Source organism: Ascaphus truei, chromosome 3 (genome assembly GCF_040206685.1).
Source record: "Ascaphus truei isolate aAscTru1 chromosome 3, aAscTru1.hap1, whole genome shotgun sequence".
In the NCBI taxonomy this organism is placed as follows: domain Eukaryota; kingdom Metazoa; phylum Chordata; class Amphibia; order Anura; family Ascaphidae; genus Ascaphus; species Ascaphus truei.
In genome coordinates this window covers 78,953,832-78,975,178 of record NC_134485.1, presented here as the reverse complement: position 1 = coordinate 78,975,178, position 21,347 = coordinate 78,953,832, and the positions used below count along the sequence as shown (strand labels likewise).

Genomic DNA, 21,347 nt, shown 5'->3' with positions numbered 1-21,347 from the left:
GTGAAATGTCTCAGAAAACATTTAATTGCATAACTAGAAAACAGGAAAATAAAGTCGCACCGAAGTGTGTGTGATCACCGTGAAAAAGCCAGTTTGTGCACAAACGCGAGCATTATACTGTAATATACTGTAATATACAAGGAGTCATTGGCCTTACACTGTATTGTCTGACTTTAGGATGTCCTATCACAAATCACACATGCCCCTGATTCAGAAGGTTTTAATTTCAGACATGGTAAAATGTTGGGGAAATTAAAATGGCTGCTGACCAGAGGCTGCTGGTGATCCTAATAGTAAGCGAGTTGTGCAGTCACCAGAATAAAGTATAGCAGAGGCCATCTTATAAATAGGACAAAAGCATCATAAATACAAATTGCACTAGAAGGCCATCTTGTTCAGACACTCCAGTACCTCATAGCAGCGGAGTCAGCGACGTTCTTTTTCATGTTCCAAAAATGCATGGCAAACGAAACACTTTCAGTTTCATGGTTACTATTCAAGCATTGCTAACAAGATCAGTTACAAAGTTAGTACACCGTTGGGAACATTATCCCGGCCAATGGCACATTCTAAACCTGAGCAGAGGAGAACAAAACAACGCTACAGATTGATCATGGCAACAACACAGATTGTTGGTTAAAGCTGCAGACCCATCTTGCCATTACAATTGCTTTTATACAGGGCTGGCCAACTCCAGTCCTCAGACCCCCCACCCCCCCCCCCCCCACCCGCAAACAGGTCGTTTTAAAGATATCCCTGCTTCAGCACAGGTTGCTCTCGGTGGCTGAGCCACCTGTGCTGAAGCAGGCGTTCTTGCTGGGAAGTTCCCTGGCCTGTGTGGGGCCTTTGGAACTGGATGGAGTTGTCCACCCCTGTTCCTTAATGTTTTTGTGCTGGTTAGACTTCCAGGTCTAAATATACGCAGCTAGTAAACGGATCTTACATTATAAAGTGTTCTTAATGGTGAAGTGCTTTCTATGTATTGTCACGCCAGTATATGATGCTACGTGATATTGCACCTTTCAATAACTATGCAGTATATACATGCCAGTGCAGTTCATTTAATGTATGCTTCTAATACAGCAGCTTCTAATACAGAGAGAGACGCTTGCGGTTCCCATACTGTTGGTGCAGCACAGAGTGCAGCAAGCCGGATGCACACGCCCCTTTGCAAGTCTTGATGGTTATCGGGAGAGGGTTTTAAGCAGTACAAACAAAGCAATGTAATGGGGAATAAACACCAAAATACAACAAATGGAACAGAAAAGGTATAATAATAATCAAAGATAGTCTAGTATGACATGGACATCACACTGCCAAGCCTTAAAGGGCTAGGTACAAATAAGCCTCCAGTAGGATGAAGGAACATCGCAAGGCTAACCGCAATCTATCTCGTTGTGTGGCTGAACACTGGGAGTGTGGGAGCGCCAATTTTGGGAACATTTGTTTCTTGTTTGATAGAACTCAATTATAGGCAGTGAAAATCCCCTGCATCATATTAATTATATGGCGCTGTGCTGAGGCTCGGCTTCTTGTTTTGAGGCGCTGTCCTACTTTGCAACTATCTCCGTTGCACTAAACTGAAAGCACATGGGTATATTACATTTCTGCTGCTCGGTTTAAAGCTGCTGTTCAGTCAATATCCTGCATGTGTGGGTTTTTTAATAAATCAGTTCTGTAGTAGGTTTTCCCCACCCCCTGCAGCTTCAGTGAGTCACAGGGAAGGCGGTGCAACTAGGCCTGGTGTCCAATCAGGGACTCAGACTTACTTCATGCATTTCCTGTACTTAAAGCTGCAGTTCAGTCAATATCCTGCATGTGTGTTTTTTTAATAAATCAGTTCTGTAGTAAGAAAAAATACTTTTAGCATTTTCTGTTTTTAAAAAAACAACTTTGAAAGACCAATTTTCTTGTATTCTATTTTAACAAGCATTTGCTAAGGCACTGCCCCTTCATGTCCTGTCACAAGCCCTGGCACACCCCTTTGTCAGCCCTGCCCTCCCTCTAGCACATGTCAGTGCAGGATTGCTCATGTATATTCATGAGCTTCCACTGACAGACAAGCAGAATATAAACAAATCCCAGCTTTTAATATGTCACCAAATTTCGACCTATCAATACATGGAGAACGAATTGACCGGCAGCTATACAGTTCTTTAGCTAATTAGAGATTGCACACATAAAACTATTGAAGTAAACAAATAAATGTAAAAAAAAAAAAAAGACTGAACTGCAGCTTTAAGCTATGCTCCAATGTATGTTAGGAATCTGGCAGGGGTTTATTTATTTATTTATTTTTTTGCTCAAAAGCCTAACTCAAAACCAGTCCACAACATGTGTCCGCAAACGCATTGTTTGTAGGGGCTGAATAAACGGATCTCTGGCAGGGGTTTATTTATTTATTTATTTTTTTGCTCAAAAGCCTAACTCAAAACCAGTCCACAACATGTGTCCGCAAACGCATTGTTTGTAGGGGCTGAATAAACGGATCTGCAGCAATCGCAAAGTTACAGGGATTAAAGTGCCAAATGAACAAATGGTATTTACAAAGTTGTAGTGATGAGTGTTTTTAAGGGCAGTTGAAAAAAAAATGGTGTATACGAATAGTCCTGCATAAAATTAACGTTGCGTCACCATTTTACACTAAAATATCAACAGTCTGTCAGATTTCGTAATTGAGTATGTTTTCAGGGGGAAAAAAAGGAAACGCAATTGGGACAGAACCAGATTTTAAGTAATTAGAACGGTGCCTTGTTTTTAAAGATTGTGTGTACTTTGCGTTTCCATTTAGCTGTTTTGTAGAAGGAGCACTCCTTTTTATTTTGAGGTTTGAGATGCAAATGCAGTCGTCAATATTGCTTTTTCTGAGCATTCCGCTGTCATCGACTCCGAATGATAAGATGTCAATCAATAAATGTTTGTCAAATGTTGGCACTGCCCTTACTGTTTGGTGTCACTATAACTATGTACAACCCCCCCTCCCCCCCTGCCAAATCTCACAAAGGGGTCAGATTGAAGAAGTATGTGTATCTTTATATAGCGCCGACAGCTGTACCTGGCGCTTGAGACAATACAGAGAATTGTAGTTTAATAAGTGCTACAAAGTTGCAGACAATAGGAAAGGAAATCCCTGCCCCCGGAGAGCTTACAATCTAAGTGCTATGTTGGAAGAAGTGAACAGAGAGAGAGAGGGAAGGGCACAGTGTCTGTGGAATAGAGTATGTCCTCAACACAGTAACATCCCACAAAAAGCAAAATAGATGAAACTTCCCATGTTTCAGGCAACCATGTTTAGTTTATTAGCAATACTTTTTTATATATATATATATATATATATATATATATATATATATATACACACACACACACACACACACACACACACACACACACACACACACACACACACACACACACACACACACACACACACACACACACGGCGGGTTCCGTTCCAGGGGCCCGCCGTATAGTGAAAATCGGCGTAAAGCTGATCCGGCGATTTTCAGTTCTGTGCATGCACAGAACGGCGTTTTTGCCGGTCTGCGCATGCGCGGCCGCCGGTCTGCGCATGCGCTCCTCAGAATCAAAGATGGCGGCCCCCTTCTCGGTGCCGCCGTATCAGCGGATCGCCGAGAAGCGGGGCCCTGCTGTACTCAATTATATATATTTATATACAAACACTAGTAACTATATATATTTATATACACGCACACACTAGTAACTAAGCATTATTTACTCAGATTTAACGCCTTAACCCGTGTGTAGATGGAATTGGGGCAGACAGCCTGGGGAGCACATGATGCAGTCTTGTGTTTGCTCCATTTATCAAGAAGAAGCTTTTGGATCTTGTATGTGTGGAGTCATACCCTGTTATATATCGCAACATGTTTCGTTTGATAAGTGGGGAGGAGGGGTTGCGTTCACCCAAGTAGTAATCTCTATCCCTATATCAGTAGACAACCGAGCAAAACCCTTGGGTGGGGGGGGAGGGGGGAAGACCTTGGCTTGAGCAGTGCTATCTATCTGCATCCTTGCTGATAAGCAGCTTCCTTAGGCTTGGTCCCTGCTGCCTACTGCAGTGCTCGCTATGGCGGGCGCTGCGAGGACAGGAGCCATCCCACAATGGGGCCAGGCCCGCTGCGCCGCACGTTTTTCCTGCAGACAGGAAAATTGTGATTAGTAGTAGCGACGGAGCGCTAGGCCTCGGCCCCCGGCGGTTCAGCCAATGAGGGCGAACCTGCCAGGTGACGTCATGGCCACTCCCCCGTCACGCACCCCCCCTGTCTTTCCCCCTGCAGCTCACTGCAGACCGGGGAACTCTGCTGCACGCGCCGCCAGCCTGGCAGGCGCGCGTGCAGCGCAGACAGCGGGGCCGTAGCCTTAGTGTGCGAATCCTGAAGTAGTGCCTTGTTTCAATTGTATTTTGGTAGGTTCAGGTTTTGATCTCTCTTTAATGATCCAAACAGAAGTACATGCGTTTTTGATACACAGATCAGTGTAGTCCAGTCCTGGTTTTGACCGCCTGTCCAGAAGCAACCTGGAATGGGACTATAGATTGTAGAATGCTGAGGAACCGGATGTTAACCCATTCAGTGTCAAAATAATCCAATAGAACGAAGTGAAAAACAGCGATCACATTCGGTCACACCCTCCTCTGCCCCCCCAAAAAAGGAGTCCTCCAGGACCCGCCTGACATACAGAATCTAAAACAAAGGTGCATTTTAAGTTCCTCTATTTGCACAGGATAGAAGAGCTTCCAAAAAAGTGAAAACCTTTTATGGAGGTATTTTAAAACACAACTGCTGTATAATATTAATATGTATATCCTTCTACACACAATAGTAATGGTTATACAATCCATTAAAAAAAAAACCTTTATTGCATCAAATTTGTGTTTTACATGCAGTATATAGGTAATCAGTTGTAAGCTGCTGTAATTAGCGGAAGTTTCTGTGCTTTATCAATAGGTACAAGAGAACTCTTGTTTATACATATTGAGAGTTATAGGTACAAATAGGTATATCAGCAGTACTATAATATTCACATTGTGGTGTAGATCAGCTGTACTATAATATTCACATCGGGGTGCCAGGACTAATCATAGGTTTTCCCCACCCCCTGCAGCTTCAGTGAGTCACAGGGAAGGCGGTGCAACTAGGCCTGGTGTCCAATCAGGGACTCCGACTTACTTCCTGCTTTTCCTGTACTTAAAGCTGCAGTTCAGTCAATATCCTGCATGTGTGTTTTATTTAATAAATCAGTTCTGTAGTAAGAAAAAAATACTTTTAGCATTTTCTGTTTTTAAAAAAACAACTTTGAAAGACCAATTTTCTTGTATTCTATTTTAACAGCCATTTGCTAAGGCACTGCCCCTTCATGTCCTGTCACAAGCCCTGGCACACCCCTTTGTCAGCCCTGCCCTCCCTCTAGCACATGTCAGTGCAGGAGTGCTCATGAATATTCATGAGCTTCCACTGAGAGACAGAAGCAGAAGAAAAACAGATGCCAGCTCTAATTATGTCACCAAATTTCGCCTATCAATACATGGAGAACGAATTGACCTGCAGCTATACAGTTCTTTAGGTAATTAGAGATTGCCCACAAAACTATTGAAGTAAAAAAATTAATTTAAAAAAAAAAAGACTGAACTGCAGCTTTAAGGACTTAGAAAGTGTTCCCAGCACTCAATAGAAAATATCAATGTAAATGACACTGAATGATATGCAAAAAAGTGTAAATTTTACTATTAGAGAAATTTGAACAAATCTGGCAAACAATTTGCAATAGACAATGATACTGTCCTAGTCTATCAAATATAACCACAAATGGTATCCAAACAGCACACACAGTGAAATGGGTAAAAAAAGAGGGAGGGAGAGGAGGTAAGGGAAACAAGGGGGAGAGGGGGATGAAAATAGGGGAATAAGGGACCCCACTATTCCCCTGTTTTCACCCCCCTCTCCCCCTCCCCTCCTCGTTTTCCTTTACCTCCTCTCCCTCCCTCTTTTTTTACCCATTTCACTGTGTGTGCTGTTTGGATACCATTTGTGGTTATATTTGATAGACTAGGACAGTATCATTGTCTATTGCAAATTGTTTGCCAGATTTGTTCAAATTTATCTAATCATAAAACTTACACTTTTTATCACTCAGTGTCGTTTACATTGATATTTTCTATTGAGTGCTGGGAACACTTTCTATGTTCTTTATTGCCAATTTAGAGGGAATCATTGTCCCTATTATGTTCTCGTGCACCACACCTTTATTTAATTAGCGATTTACCTCTATTGAGGTGCTGTTAATATCCTATACTTTCTACACCTTAACTATCACATTGGCCTATTCCGAGGTTATCGCTATACAGGCATACCCCGGTTTAAGGACACTCACTTTAAGTACACTCGCGAGTAAGTACATATCGCCCAATAGGCAAACGGCAGCTCGCGCATGCGCCTGTCAGCACGTCCTGAAAAGCAATATGGGCTCCCTACCTGTACCGAAGCTGTGCGCAAGCGGGGAGACTATAGAGCCTGTTACAAATGCGTTATTTACATCAGTTATGCACATATATGACTATTGCAGTACAGTACATGCATCGATAAGTGGGAAAAGGTAGTGCTTCACTTTAAGTACATTTTCGCTTTACATACATGCTCCGGTCCCATTGCGTACGTTAATGCGGGGTATGCCTGTACTTCTCTGGAATCAATGTGGCTTCAGGAATTCTGCACCATGATGCGTTTAATGACTTCTTGCCTTTTCTCATGGGTGGCCGCAGATCATTCAACCGGCATGACTCTGATGAATGGTGATGGCGTCCATGAGCATCAGCCCGAGGAGGAGTATAAGCAGAATGGACATGAACTGGAAGACCAGCTAGATGACGACGGAAACGAGCAGGAGGTCATCGTCATCCAGGACACTGGTTTCACAGTCAAGATACAAGTCCCTGGGATAGAGATGTTTTCTATTCAGGTAAGGCATGTTTCTCATCAGCCGTACGTGGAATATTGTGTATTTCTGAATCAGCCGTATTGCCAAAGAGCTTTAGTTAGACTGCAGAGGTATTTGCTCAGCCACCTCTGGGGTGGGGAGAAACGGAGAAAAAGGCAGAGCACTACATCTCAATTGAAAAAAGTGATATTACAGAGGAATCGTTCCCATAGTGAAAAATGTATTTGATCAAAAACACAGACATATAGGCCATTTAACAGCACCTACGTGTTTCAGGCAAAAAGCCCTTTATCAAGGTAGGTACCTCTTGGGTTTGATCTTGGTATTTAATCCCCAGTTAAGGGTGAGTAGGCCGAGTCACGGGGAGATAACATGATTCACGCAAGATCACACACAATGTAGATGGCTGATGCTAGAATTTAACTCACAAAGTTGTATACAGGAGACCAACACCGTGATCACTGCTACAGCCCCTCCACACAACAACCTGCAACACCTATTTTGGGGATGACTGTTCAGCGTTTTGTGTAGAGGGTGTAAAGCCTCTTGTTCAGGTATCACAAGAAATTCTGTAATGAAAAGTTTTGAGTTGCAACCATAACCTGAATAGCTTACTCCAAAAGGTACATTTTCCTGTTGTCACGTTTATTAATTATCAGGTTCTAGTGCTATAGAGTTTCAAATGAACTTGTCGAACGAGCTTAGATTGCTTTTTGGACAACCAAATTAACTGACCGTGTATGCAGCGCTGCACATTTCATTTTGCAGGCACAATGAGTGCCTGTCCCATAGAGCCTTTAATCTAGTTTTGGTGATTGAGGGACTTGCTCAGTCACAAGGAAAGGTGACATTGGGATTTGAACTTGGTTTCCTGGCTTCATTACCACTGAGCTACTCCTGGTAGATGTATACCTTTGTATATGGCCTACAGGACATCCCTGGTACAGCGACTTTTGTCTCTCTCCCCCTGGAAGAAAGCTTTGCTTCAATAGTCTTATTTAGCAGCATGGTATGCTGGGGGGTGTTTAGTAATATAGCATTAACTCAAGAACCAAAGACATTGGGACCACACATTGTGCGTACAGATGTAGCCAGACTTATTTCCCCCATTGCCGGAAATGCTGCAGGATTCAGGCTTCAGTAAACTGGCAGGGCAAATGTTCTGGGTTTTATTTATTTATTTTACGCTGCTTTTCGGTGAAGGGGAATCTGGCTACATCGGTGTGTGCTGGAAGAAGATTCTTTTGGGACCACACCAGTACTTACTACTACGACTACTATGGTAAAATCTGTGTTCAAAAACAATACAATTGCCATCAAAGGAGTGGTTGGCAAATACTGCCTAAAGAGTGTGTGTCCGTATGTCCGAGTTCCCTTAATCCCATTCAGTGCTGTAACACATTGCCATTGTACTGTACATTCTCTGCCACTATATCCTAAACCAGCCGGTGCACAAACTGGGGGACGCAAGATTTGCTAGGGGGGCGTGGGCGGTTACTGAGGCCCTGCGCCCTTCCACAAGCCATTTAAATTAAATGCTTGGGGAGGCATGAGGCCTCTCTAACGTCCCTTACCTGCTGGTAGCTGGGTCTTCGGCGACGCGGCTGTGAGGTGACGCGTTGCCATGACAACGCACATCAAATGACGCTGCGGGGTAATGTGACGTTCTAAGCCGGGGGGGTGGTGGGGGCGCGAACGCTGGGGCTCCCAGGCAGAGGGGGTGCACTCCATAATCATTCTAAATCATTCTAAAAAACAAAAATCTACATGCTATTATCTATGGCTTTGTTTTTTAAAGCCATTGCATGGCAGCATATTTGATACTTGTCCCCTATCCTTCCCCAAGTCCCGCGCCACAACACACCGCGCCAGTAGATTTCACATTCTCCGGAAACTTTATTTGCTTTGAACAAGAGTTTAAAAGTTTCTGCATTTATAGAGATGTTTGGGGGTTGGGGGGGAGAGAAAGTGAGCAGGCTGAAAAGTGTCAGATTTGTTTAAGTTTACCTAATATACAAGAATAATTTGTGCATAGACTAAAATGAGAATATAATTGATGACGCGAACACCGCAGTCTTGCCTTCATATTTTATTGTTGCCGTTCCAGACGGGCAGTCACAAAGTGGAGTGCCAGGGTAATGTGACATTGGCTCGCCATCCCTGTCCTAGGGATAGAGGAACTGTAGAAATCAAGTTCTGAGTTTCTGGGGAACCCCATAGCCTGAGTGTGGCAAGGAAACTAGACAAGATTGCATTTCCACCTCCTTCAGTATAGCAGTATATACTAACTGGAAAACATTCGTTTTAAGGCGTCAAACATACATTATTGTTTCTCAGACTTGTAGGGTTAGGGTAATGTATTGCATCGATTGAAGAGTTTGGAGAAGAGGTTCTCCGGTGGTTGTTTTTTTTTCTTCTTGATCATGGACCATTTAATTGATCTCATTCATAATAAACCATCATGCTTATTTAAAAGTGCAGTCCCTCTCCCCAAAGAAAATCAATTACTTAAATAGTCCATGCTTCTCATGTCCGTAGCGTCTGATAGTCTCCCTCCTTTTTTTTTTCTTCAGGTCTCGCCCCAGGAGATGGTGCAGGAAATTCACCAGGTTCTGATGGACAGGGAGGACACCTGCCATAGGACCTGCTTCTCCCTGCAACTAGATGGAAATGTGCTGGACAACTTTGCGGAGCTGAAAACCATTGAAAGTTTCCAGGAGGGCTCTCTCCTGAAAGTGGTTGAAGGTGAGCCCGTGTGTGTACTTTCATTCTGTAACTCGATGCTTCTTGATTTTTCTACACCTCGGACTCCCAATCCAAACATGTTTTTTGCGATAGCTGGGGGTGTCCATTTTATGTGTCTGGCCTGCCACAAATTCCATATCACAGTGTAGCCATGTTAAGCACTTCCGATTGGATAATAGAGACAGTAATTATTGCGACCAAATCCCACGGACTTACTGTAATAACCTACAACCATCCTCTAACATACGGACACTTCTACTGCATTGTAGCTCTCATTTATTTTTCTCTGGAGGCTTGACCAGGTGTGGGTGGGGGTATACATATCATAAACATGGTAGGTGTAGCAGATGTCTTTGTTTAAACTACTTAAAAAAAAATAAACGCATTGGGCAACTGGAAGCATGGAGTCACATTCAGTATCATTGTGTAGGTCACACAAATGTTGCTCTGACCCCTTTTGTGCTAGAAAGGCACGTGTCTTTCTGATGCACAACTGGTATAAAATACGACCATGCTTCGTGTCTATATGAGCCCATAGGTGTCTCTCTTCCACTTGACTACAAAGTTGTGACTTTGTTTTACCTTATAGAGCCCTACACGGTGCGGGAAGCCAGAATTCACGTGCGTCATATACGAGACCTCCTGAAGAGTTTGGACCCATCGGATGCTTTCAATGGCGTCGACTGCAACTCCCTTTCATTCTTGAGTGTCTTCAGTGAGGATGACTTTGGAGGTATGTGAATGGAACCCTGTGCTCTGGGCATCATGTGTAACTGTTGAAAGAGAGGCTACCGTTCTAGTAATCCGAGTGGTGGTCGGCTTTCACCTCACCTTCTCTGTGACCCCTTCTAAATCTTGGTTGTAATGTTCAGTTGTGCTGTGCAGACTCCTTTGCTGTCCACAGAAGCTTCTTCGTGCTCCGCTGTCACAGGGAAAATAACTCTTGGTAATACATAGGTACAGTATACAGAGGCACTCCCAATGCCAATATGAGTACAAGGAAATAACCTTGGTGCAAGCTAACCCATCAATGCCCCTATGTTCCAAATAGAGGACTATAGTAGTCTAATGGAGAGAAAAGATAGCGGCACACAAGTAGTTATGGGAAAATGCTATGGTTCACTTCCAGTGGCTTTTTTGCCTGAGGAATGGGCTGTGTCTTCGAAACGTTACTTTAGTTCTGCCCACTACTATGCCGTAAACAATAGCATTTTTGCATAACTACTTTTGTGCCATCTTTTCTCTACGTTATGGAAAATAATTGTTAGTTTAAACGTTAATCGTAGAGCATCAAAAACTGTGGCCACCATGTTTAAAAACTTTAGTGGATATTCCGTCAATACGCAGCTCATGGAAAGGTTCTTATATAACAGCTATACAATGGGTTGCTATTTTTAATTACATCTTATATGGTGTAGAGGCACCTCCATAAGTTTCCTGGTAATAATTTATTTATTTATTTTTTTCCTCCAATCAAAGGATCATCTCCTTAAAGACATTGGTGCCAATAACTCAACCTTTAACTAGTGACGAGTCTATAAGAACCTTTTTTTGTATATTCTACAGTGTATTAAATCCTTCAGTGACCTGTAATGTGCTGCAGGTCCCTCCAACACCGCAGGTCCCTCCAACACCGCAGGTCCCTCCAACACCGCAGGTCCCTCCAACACCGCAGGTCCCTCCAACACCGCAGGTCCCTCCAACACCGCAGGTCCCTCCAACACCGCAGGTCCCTCCAACACCGCAGGTCCTTCCAACACCGCAGGTCCCTCCAACACCGCAGGTCCCTCCAACACCGCAGGTCCCTCCAACACCGCAGGTCCCTCCAACACCGCAGGTCCCTCCAACACCGCAGGTCCCTCCAACAAGGCATTTGCAGAGTTAATACAAGTGACATCGTTTCCTCCAGTAGCCCGGGAAATATCTTTCATTGTAACATTTTTGTAGTCGAGCACTGTACATGTTCCCTTTATTATTAACTACTATTATTATTATTATTACTTATTGATTCTCATTGTTAATGATGAAAGGCCATGTGCTGTGATTTTGGTGCTGCGATTAACAATGTGGGAAATGTCTGTCTTCTAGACAATGTGAAAAGGAAAAAGAAAGGCGCCGAACTTGAGCAGATTGATTGCACTCCTCCTGAGCACATTTTGCCTGGCAGCAAAGAGCGACCCCTGTGCCCCCTTCAGCCACCGAACAAAGATTGGAAGGTAATGTCCTGCGGTCGCCTACCGTATGAATGCTCTGTGCTGTATCAAACCACAGCTAGAAATCAGCCACTTGCTACAAACCATAACTGATATCTGCTTCCTACATCGAGAAGACTTGTAGTACACATACCCTATATGGGAGAGGGCCGGCCAAGGGAATATGGCACCACAGGCGACCGCCTAATTCGCCTAGTGGTAGCACCGGCCCTGATAAGGAATGTGGGATAAGAGCCTTTTTTATTCCCACCCCCAAGCTACTAAGTTACTTTTTGCTGTTCGTTGCTCATCCCTTTCACTGCAGAATGTTAAACTTGTTCTGAAATCTGAGCCTACACATTCATATTGTAGATGGCTTTGCCGTGAGCAATTATCTGTACAAATGGTTTTTCAAGTGCAATAGCCATGATCAGTGGCTAACCGTTATTTAAGTGAATGGTCGTTTCTGAGCGGTAATGGCTATCACACTTTAATGAATATATGCCGTAGTGTCCCGGTGATTTTAATAGTCTTCCTTTATACCCAAGCGAAGAACTTCACAATGCTGCGCAAATGCCGTATGCAGTTGCCACACGCACCATTTCCCATAATCACAGCATGTTAATTGTGTGTCCAATCTAAACATTTTATGGTCTATTTCCCCGCGGCAATATTTTAGACATCATTAATTTTTCTTTTGTCGAATAGGCGTTTAACAATCAGTATGTTGGTGGATTTTGAAAAACTTTTGTTCCATGCTTTGCTTATATTTCTCCCGTTTCCCCATGACTACACACACCGGGAGTTTGGCTTCTCCCAGCTGTGGTTGGAGAGTGCTCACTGGCATAGCTATATGTTCCTTCATCCGGTCAGTTGTTCGGCCTACGCTGTGCTTGGGGGGATGTTTGTTAGAGACTCTGCTCCTACCTTATCGTTGGGCTGCAAGAGGCAATTTTTCTTGAGCTGCGCTCAGACTCATTTTTCTTGGAGGACCTCCCATGGAGCAGGAACTGTGCCGCAGTGTCTCATCCTTGGCACGCAGCCAGGAATGCTGTCTGCAAGAAGAGTATTTATCCCTGCACGTGCTCGTATATTAAGCACTCTAGGGCCGTGCATTGGCTGCTCAGGAACCAATAAGGCTGTGTCATGGATGAGAACTCCCACCAGCAGGTGATTTAAATTCTCAGTGTTTTGTTTCTCTCTATCTCCAGATCAGGCTGCAAGCGTCTGCTGATCCAGCTAATTCTCCTGCTAGGGAAAAGGAGGCTGAAATGCTGAAGCTGTTCCGCATTGGGAAGCTGTAGCTAGAACTAAACTTTAGAGATGAGTGAATGGGTCAAAATTAGATGTGCAAATTCTTCACAATATTTTTGACCAAATTTTGATTTGCAGTTGAATGTTTGACCCTGAATTTAGCATGGACATTTTTGGGCGATTGTACCTAAACCATCTGCTGTATTCACATTGCCCTCCCCTTTTGCAAATGTCAACATTCGATCGTGAATGTTTTGAAACATACGATCTGTTTTATTCGATTGAAAGCGTACACAAGACATTTTCACCTTCGTTGGGGGCACCAGATGTGCGTGTCCCGACATAGATCTGATGGCAACGGAATACAACTGCACAGTTTCAGTCTTTTGTTCACGAATACACAATGTTAGGATTGATACAATATCATTCCCTTTGAAATATCCGCTGGTTTACATTTTTCCACCTTTTCCCATGAGGGAGAGCGTATTCAAGATAAGAGAAGAAGAAGCAGCAGAGGTGATTGTATTGGCTCCATGTTGGCCAACAAGAACCTCATTTCCAGAGGCATTGACATGGCGATGTCAGTCGACAAACCATGGAGACCTCGAGTGGTATATGACCTTGCTTTTACAGGGCCCAGTCCTTCACTCGATTCCAGTGATCCTAGCATTGACAGCGTGGAAAATGAAATGGGACAATTAAGGAAGTCTTGACTTTCTCACCCAGGTTCTCCACACAATCCCCCCAACAGCCTGTTTGCCTGTTTTAATACTTCCCCTTTGAGGTAATGGGGAAAGAAGAAAATTGTCCCTTCAAGTCTCTCAGGCTCAGTTAGCAGAAGCAACTGACCAAATGTCCAACTGACCAAACGAGAATATATACCTCTGCCGATCAGCTTTGTCCTAAAATCTCCGGGAGGAGCCAAACTCCTCATATCTGTGTAGTGATAGATTGATTCGGAGAAAGAAAATACCTTCAGGAAATGTCCACCTTTTTTTCACCTGGTAATTCCTTAACCTTCTGGGTAGGATTGTGTGTCATTGATTACTGTTTGTGATTGGTAAGCTGTTTCATTGCAGCCGTTGCAGTGTCTGAAAGTCCTCACCATGAGTGGCTGGAACCCTCCTCCTGGCAACAGAAAGATGCACGGAGACCTGATGTACCTCTATGTGATAACCATGGAGGACAGGCATGTCAGCATCACCGCGTCCACCAGAGGATTCTACCTCAACCAGTGAGTCTCTTGTCTTCTACACAAACTGACAAACAGAGGTGGTATAATCTTCTGTAGCACACTGTGCAGTCCTGTTCCAAAAAAAACCCCCAGAAAAGTAAATGTTTAACATGGTAACAATTTAATTGACAGCAGATAAGCAATAGTAGACCTAAAACATCCCATTATATAGAGAGGTCTTTTGTCAACAAATATCTTTGTCCATTAAGTTCAACCTATGCTAAATTTAGACGACAGATAGTTTGCATACAATTGTATTTATAGTATTTTGATCCAGAAGGAGGCAAACAAAAACCCCAGTGAAACATTACCAGTGATGTCTCGTAAGGGGACAAATTACATTCCTAATGCCAATTAGATTTCTCCCTGGATCAACATCCTTCCCATGTTTACTTATTAGGTATATCCCTGTATACCTTTCCTTTCTAAGATGTCCAATCTTTTTTTTATTTAAATTTTTTTTTATAAAGATCTATATTGTATCTGCTACTGTCTCCATGGGTAATGAATTCCACATTTTAACTGCCCTTACTGTAAAGAGCTCTTTCCTTTGTTGCTGGTGAAATCTCCTTTCCTCCAACCTTAAGGGATGACCCTGTATCCTTTGTACTGCCCGTGGGATGTATAATTCTTTTGAAAGCTCCTTGTATTGACCCGAACATATTTGTATGTAGTTTTCATATCCCCTCCTAGATGCCTCTTTTCTAATGTAAACAAATCTAATTTAGCTAGCCCCTCCTCATAAGTTGGATTATCCATACCCCCTATCCATCCCCTTTATTAATTTGGTGGCTCTTCTCTGCAATTTCTCTAGTTCCATAATGTTTTTTTAATGGAGTGGTGCCCATATATTATTCTATAACAGTTATTTTTGAGTTTGATACATATCCTTCTGTTTAGGATCTTTTAGGAAACAGATTACAGCATTTATACGTTATCCCTATGGAGCATAAAGCTCGTACATTTACAGCTAGTCTTGCTTTAAAATAAAAAACGTAATCGTATATTTTGCTATTTCATATGGTCAGATTTTATTTGAGAGAGACTAAAAAAGCAAAAAAATAATCCTGAATTTACTATAGGCTAATATTAGTGTCTCCCACAAACCTAACAAACTTTGTCCGTGAACTTAGAAGCTGATGTTGGGAAACTTGTATGAGGGCCTGAAACGTTAACCTTTCTAAGCATAGTTCACAACACAATCTTTTCCACAATTTCAGGTTCCTCTTTTTAAAGATGCATTACGAGGAGGGCAAACGAAAATGTGATTTACATTTACCTCTGTTTTGCTTTAAAACCGTTTCTACTTGGGAAGTGGGTTTGATCGATTGCTGGCTTTAACCTGCTCCAGCAACTCGCTTCAGTGTGTTTATGTGAAGGAGAACCCTGTCCTTCTACCGGTAAAGAGTGGTGTACACCAGGGGTGGCCAACTTCAGTTCTCAAGGGCCACCAACAGGTCGGGTTTTCAGAATCTCCCTGCTTCAGTGCAGGTGGCTGTTGCACAGACCACCTGTGCTGAAGCAGGGATATCCTTGAAACCTGATCTGTTTGTAGTCCCAGAGGACTGGAGTTGACCACCCATGATGTAGACTTTTAATCTGTTTTGGATTTCACTTGACAAAATAATCAAATAGTTTATGTGCTGAGATCGACATAGTTTATGTGCTGGAATAACCTGACCATCGTGGGCCATGTTACTTTTGCAGATCTACCGCATACAACTTTACTCCCAAACCAGCCAACCCCAGCTTCCTCAGCCACTCCCTGGTGGAATTGCTGAATCAGGTCAGCCCTTTGTTCAAGAAGAATTTTGCTGCCCTCCAGAAGAAAAGGTAAAACGGCTGTGTGTTCAGCTGACGCAGTGTATCTCGGGGCGCTGTGTGTAGCTTAATTACCGGTGCAGGACGGATGTCTGACTGCTGGGCCTTCAACTCCAGGCAAATACAACCTCACGTACGCACTCTGTTGCTGACCTGGATTCACAGTGGACTTTGTGATCTCTAGCGCTTGAGTGATGAAATGCAGACATTATTTTTAATGAAACACTCTTATATAAATATCTCTAAAATGTAGTCCAAAACACATTCCTCTTGGTCAGTTTAAAAAAAAAAATGCCTTAAAATCTGGAACAGCGCTGCACATTTTCCCCCCAAGGGGACTTCAATCTTTGTCTTTTGTTCTACTTTTTTGCTCCTTATCTGAAATTTTTTCCTCTCTTGCTCTCACTGTTTGTGCCTTTTCACATATGTTGCTATCAAATGCACAATCATTTTTCAATGTATTCTTTATTTTTATAGATTGCTTCTACTGTGAAAACATAGGTTTTTGGCAAAAAGTTTAAATGATGGGGTATAACACATACAGTACAGAGGTACAGGCAATAAACAGAAAAGTAAGCACAAAGATGCAAGCTTAGTCAAATGGTGTGTGTCTGTGTGACAAAGTACACCCTCTTTAAATTCTATGGTTTTACATATCAGGACATAACAATCATCTGTCCCGTAGCAGGTCTTAAAATGAGACCACATGACATATTACACAGTGCCATGATTTATTTAACAAAAATAAAGCCAAAATGGAGAGGCCATGTGTGAAAAACTAATTATACCTTATGATTCAATAGCTTGTAGAACCACCTATAGCAGCAATAACTCGACGTAATCATTTTCTGTATGATTTTATCAGTCTCTCACATCGTTGTGGAGGAATTTTGGCCCACTCTTCTTTACAACGTTGCTTCAGATCATTGAGGTTTGTGGGCATTTGTTTATGCACAGCTCTCTTAAGTTCCAGCCACAGCATTTCAATTGGGTTGAGGTCTGGACTTTGACTGGGCCATTGCAACACCTTGATTCTTTTCTTTTTCAGCCATTCTGTTGTAGATTTGCTGGTGTGCTTGGGATCATTGTCCTGTTGCATGACCCATTTTCGGCCAAGCTTTAGCTGCCGGACAGATGAACTCACATTTACCTCTAGAATACTTTGGTATACAGAGGAGTTCATGGTCGACTGAATGACTGCAAGGTTCCCAGGTCCTGTGGCTGCAAAACAAGCCCAAATCATCACCCCTCCACCACCGTGCTTGACAGTTGATATGAGGTGTTTGTACTGATATGCTGTGTTTGGTTTTCGCCAAACGTGGCGCTGTGCATTATGGCCAAACATCTCCACTTTGGTCTCGTCTGTCCAAAGGACATTGTTCCAGAAGTCTTGTGGTTTGTTCAGATGCAACTTTGCACACCTAACCCATGCTGCCATCTTCTTTTTAGAGAGAAGAGGCTTTCTCCTGGCAACCCTTCCAAACAAACCACACTTGTTCAGTCTTTTTCTAATTGTATTATCATAAACTTTAACATGCTAATTGAGGCCTGTAGAGACTGAGATGTAACTCTTGGGGTTTTTGCAAATTCTCTGAGCATTGCACGGTCTGACCTTGGGATGAATTTGCTGGGACGTCCACTCCTGGGAAGATTGGCAACTGTCTTGAATGTTTTCCACTTTTGAATAATCTTTCTCACTGTAGAATGATGGACTTTAAATTGTTTGGAAATGGCCTTCTAACCCTTCCCAGATTGATGGGCAGCAACAATTGTTTCTCTAAGATCATTGCTGATGTCTTTCCTCCTTGGCATTGTGTTAACACACACCTGAATGCTCCAGACCAGAAAACTGCTAAAACGTCGGCTTTTATAGAGGGGGTCCCACTTGCTGGTGATCAATTAATCAAGGGCATTTGATTAGCAGCACCTGTCTGCTACTTAGCATCTTAATTCCTATGGAAGCAGTAAGGGTGTACTTAGTTTTTCACACATGGCTTCTCCACTTTGGCTTTATTTTTGTTAAATAAATCATGGCACGGTATAATATGTCATCTGTTGTTCATCTGAGGTTGTATTTACCTAATTTTTAGACCTGCTAAGGAACAGATGATTATTGTTATGTCCTGATACGTAAAACCCTAGAATTCAAAGAGGGTGTACTTTCTTTTTCACACCACTGTATATCGCTATATATAAAGAGATAGATCGATATATACACACACACACACACGGCTAACAAAATGCTTTTATTTGTGTGAGTTTTCGAGATACACTGATCTCTTCTTCGGGCGATGCTACAATGGATAAAGCAAGAAAGATTTTACTTTAAAACAGCCTGGAATGTTATCTGTGGATGTGGATGAAACATATCCCTCCCCCCTGTGCAGTATGCCAATTATGACTTTAGGTGTCACTCAAATATAAAAAATAAAAAAGTGTGTGTGTGTGTGTATATATATATATAATTTCATACACGTCTATTTATATACTGCACACATTTTGCCAATGAATGTCTGCCTTTATTTCTGGTCTACAAATGGCGCTTCTCGGCATCTTCCTTTGAGCTGTGCAGGAAACATTTTGCCCGGAATTTAACTTTCCCATTTTATAATCAAAAGAACATGGAAATGTTACTAAGAGCAACTCTGTGTGTGCTGCATTTGCCTCTAAGTGAAGACTCAGAACCGGTCTTGTGCTCGCTGCCTGGCTTCTATATCATTTGCATCACATTCTTTAGGAGGACGAGGGTAAAATCGTGTGCCTGCTTTGCAAGGGAGTTAATCTGCTGAAACTCCGCAGGACACAAATTGATGGACAAGTTCCAATGCTTAAAACCCATGATACTGTCTCCTTAGGTCTGTGATAGGGCAGCATTTGGCAGATCATTATTATACCCCCTACAAGGTCAAAGTGGCTATGGGGTTTTTTTTTCTTTTTCCCCCAGCATATTCTTTTTTCCACTGATAAAATAAATCCCGTGTGTCTTTTTCTGTGACCTATTTGAATCAGAATTGAACAGTTCTGTGTTTTACATGTCTCGATGTACAATGTAAAACAGTTGGCTAAAGATGGGGCTACACACCAAATTTTTTACCAGGAAATGGCAATAAACTGCACGTAATCGTATATTTTGCTATATATGGTCAGATTTTATTTGAGAGACTGAAAAAGCAAAAATAATAATTCAGAATTTAATAAAGGCTAATATTATTGTCTCCCACAAACCTAACCAACTTTGTCTGGCAATATCAACCCATGGCCCATTCAGACATAACTTCATATGCGGAATGAGGTCACGGTACCAATTTTGTATGCCTCTGTGAGAAGACGATGTATGCAGGGCTGTAAACAAAATGTTGCTGGTATAATCGGCCTTTGTCCCAAAGAGCTTACACTTTAATTTGCACAGTAAGATCAAGGGTCCTGCCCGTGGTCACAAGGAGAGCCTGGTTCGGACTCTCTGTTTATACCACTGATCTGCTCCTTCAGTGTGAAGATAAAATAACAGATTGTATCCCCAGATTATTATTACAGGCATACTCCGCATTAACGTACGCAATGGGACCGGAGCATGTATGTAAAGCGAAAATGTACTTAAAGTGAAGCACTACCTTTTCCCCACTTATCGATGCACGTACTGTACTGCAATCGTCATATACGTGCAGAACTGATGTAAATAACGCATGTGTAACAGGCTCTATAGTCTCCCCGCTTGCGCACAGCTTCGGTACAGGTAGGGAGCCGGTATTGCTGTTCAGGACGTGCTGACTGGCGCATGCGTGAGCTGCCGTTTGCCTATCGAGCGAGATGTACTTACTCGCGAGTGTCCTTAAAGTGAGTGTCCTTAAACCGGGGTATGCCTGTAATACTTATTCTGTACATTTTTCTTTAGCACGCCGAGTACTGTAGCAGTCAGTTCTGATTGTGTTGTATGTCTTTGTGTAGGGTTCAGAGACATCCCTTTGAGCGGATTGCTACACCATTCCAGCTATATAGCTGGACCGCGCCCCAAGTTGAACATGCTATGGACTGTGTTAGAGCTGAAGACGCTTACACGTCCCGCCTGGGCTATGAAGAGCACATCCCTGGACAGGTAACAGGATAACGCGTAAACGAAAGGTGGGAATCCCAGAGGAACGTGTCGGGGAGATACACCAGAACATTTTACGTGCAGGCTCTGACTGGTTTAATCCTTTTTTTTTTTTCCCCCTTCCATAAAAAAAAATCCAAATATGTTAATCCTGCAATCCCCCGTAATGAAAGAAGCAGAAGACCATAAAGCCCCTCTTAGTGTTCCTTTCTGGCATCACTGAAATGTAACAAATTAGATGTAATCCTGCAGTATACACACCCCTCCAAACACTGAGCTTTTCAGGCACATGCCACGGGTGTAGTGCGTGTCTGTAGTTTTTATTTTTCCCCAACACGTGTGGGGCCGGAAGCACAGGGAAGAGGTGACCCGTCCCAAGAAGCTGGTGTTGGGATTAAACCGCTACGAAGACGGTGACCGTGCCACTACACCCGGGACTCCTCGAGTATAAGAAAATGCTTACACGTCTGCTCAATGTAGTTGTCCTGTTTTTCAGACCAGAGACTGGAATGAAGAGCTGCAGACCACAAGGGAACTGTCTCGCAAAAACTTGCCAGAAAGACTTCTGCGCGAGAGAGCCATTTTCAAGGTAATGCATGTGGCTTAGGCCAGGGGTGCGGGAACGGGATTTTTCCAGGGGAATGGGGGGGGAGGTTGTAGAGGTCCCGCACTATTCTCCAAGGTATTGAAATGAAATGCTGGGGGATCGCGTGAGGCCTCTGCAACTGAATTTACCGAGGTTCGGATGGCTGGTGTGACGCGTCGCCAACCTAAGGCAGCGCGTATAGTGCCAGGGACGCCGTCACCGCTAGCAAAAGTTGTATTTCGCTTTGCGGCGGCGTCGCGAGCGACCAGGCCATCGATTGGTTTAGGGGCTGTCACATGAGGTGACAGCCCTGAAAAATCAAATATTCCCTGCTTCAAAAAATCCCGTCGCTTTGTCGCCGCCGCGCTTACTATAAGCGCACACGGCGGCGACAATGCATTTGTTTTCGGCGACATTGCCGGCACTATAGCACACCTAAGAGGTAAGGAGGGTGTGAGCAGTGAAGGG

At 43.1% G+C, this 21,347-nt stretch overlaps 1 protein-coding gene across 4 annotated transcripts in view; it reads left to right on the top strand.

Moving 5' to 3' along the window:
- The window catches only part of CLUH (CLUH binding protein of NUMT mRNA), a 74,531-nt gene that overhangs the window by 24,945 nt on the left and 28,239 nt on the right, over nt 1-21,347 (top strand). For all 4 annotated transcript variants that reach the window (XM_075594371.1, XM_075594370.1, XM_075594372.1 and 1 more), the window contains exons 2-9: nt 6,782-6,978; nt 9,531-9,702; nt 10,292-10,435; nt 11,791-11,918; nt 14,228-14,382; nt 16,090-16,215; nt 20,149-20,296; nt 20,790-20,882. In XM_075594371.1, coding sequence (XP_075450486.1) covers nt 6,782-6,978; nt 9,531-9,702; nt 10,292-10,435; nt 11,791-11,918; nt 14,228-14,382; nt 16,090-16,215; nt 20,149-20,296; nt 20,790-20,882 — 1,163 coding nt within the window. The remainder of the gene's footprint in view (nt 1-6,781; nt 6,979-9,530; nt 9,703-10,291; nt 10,436-11,790; nt 11,919-14,227; nt 14,383-16,089; nt 16,216-20,148; nt 20,297-20,789; nt 20,883-21,347) is intronic.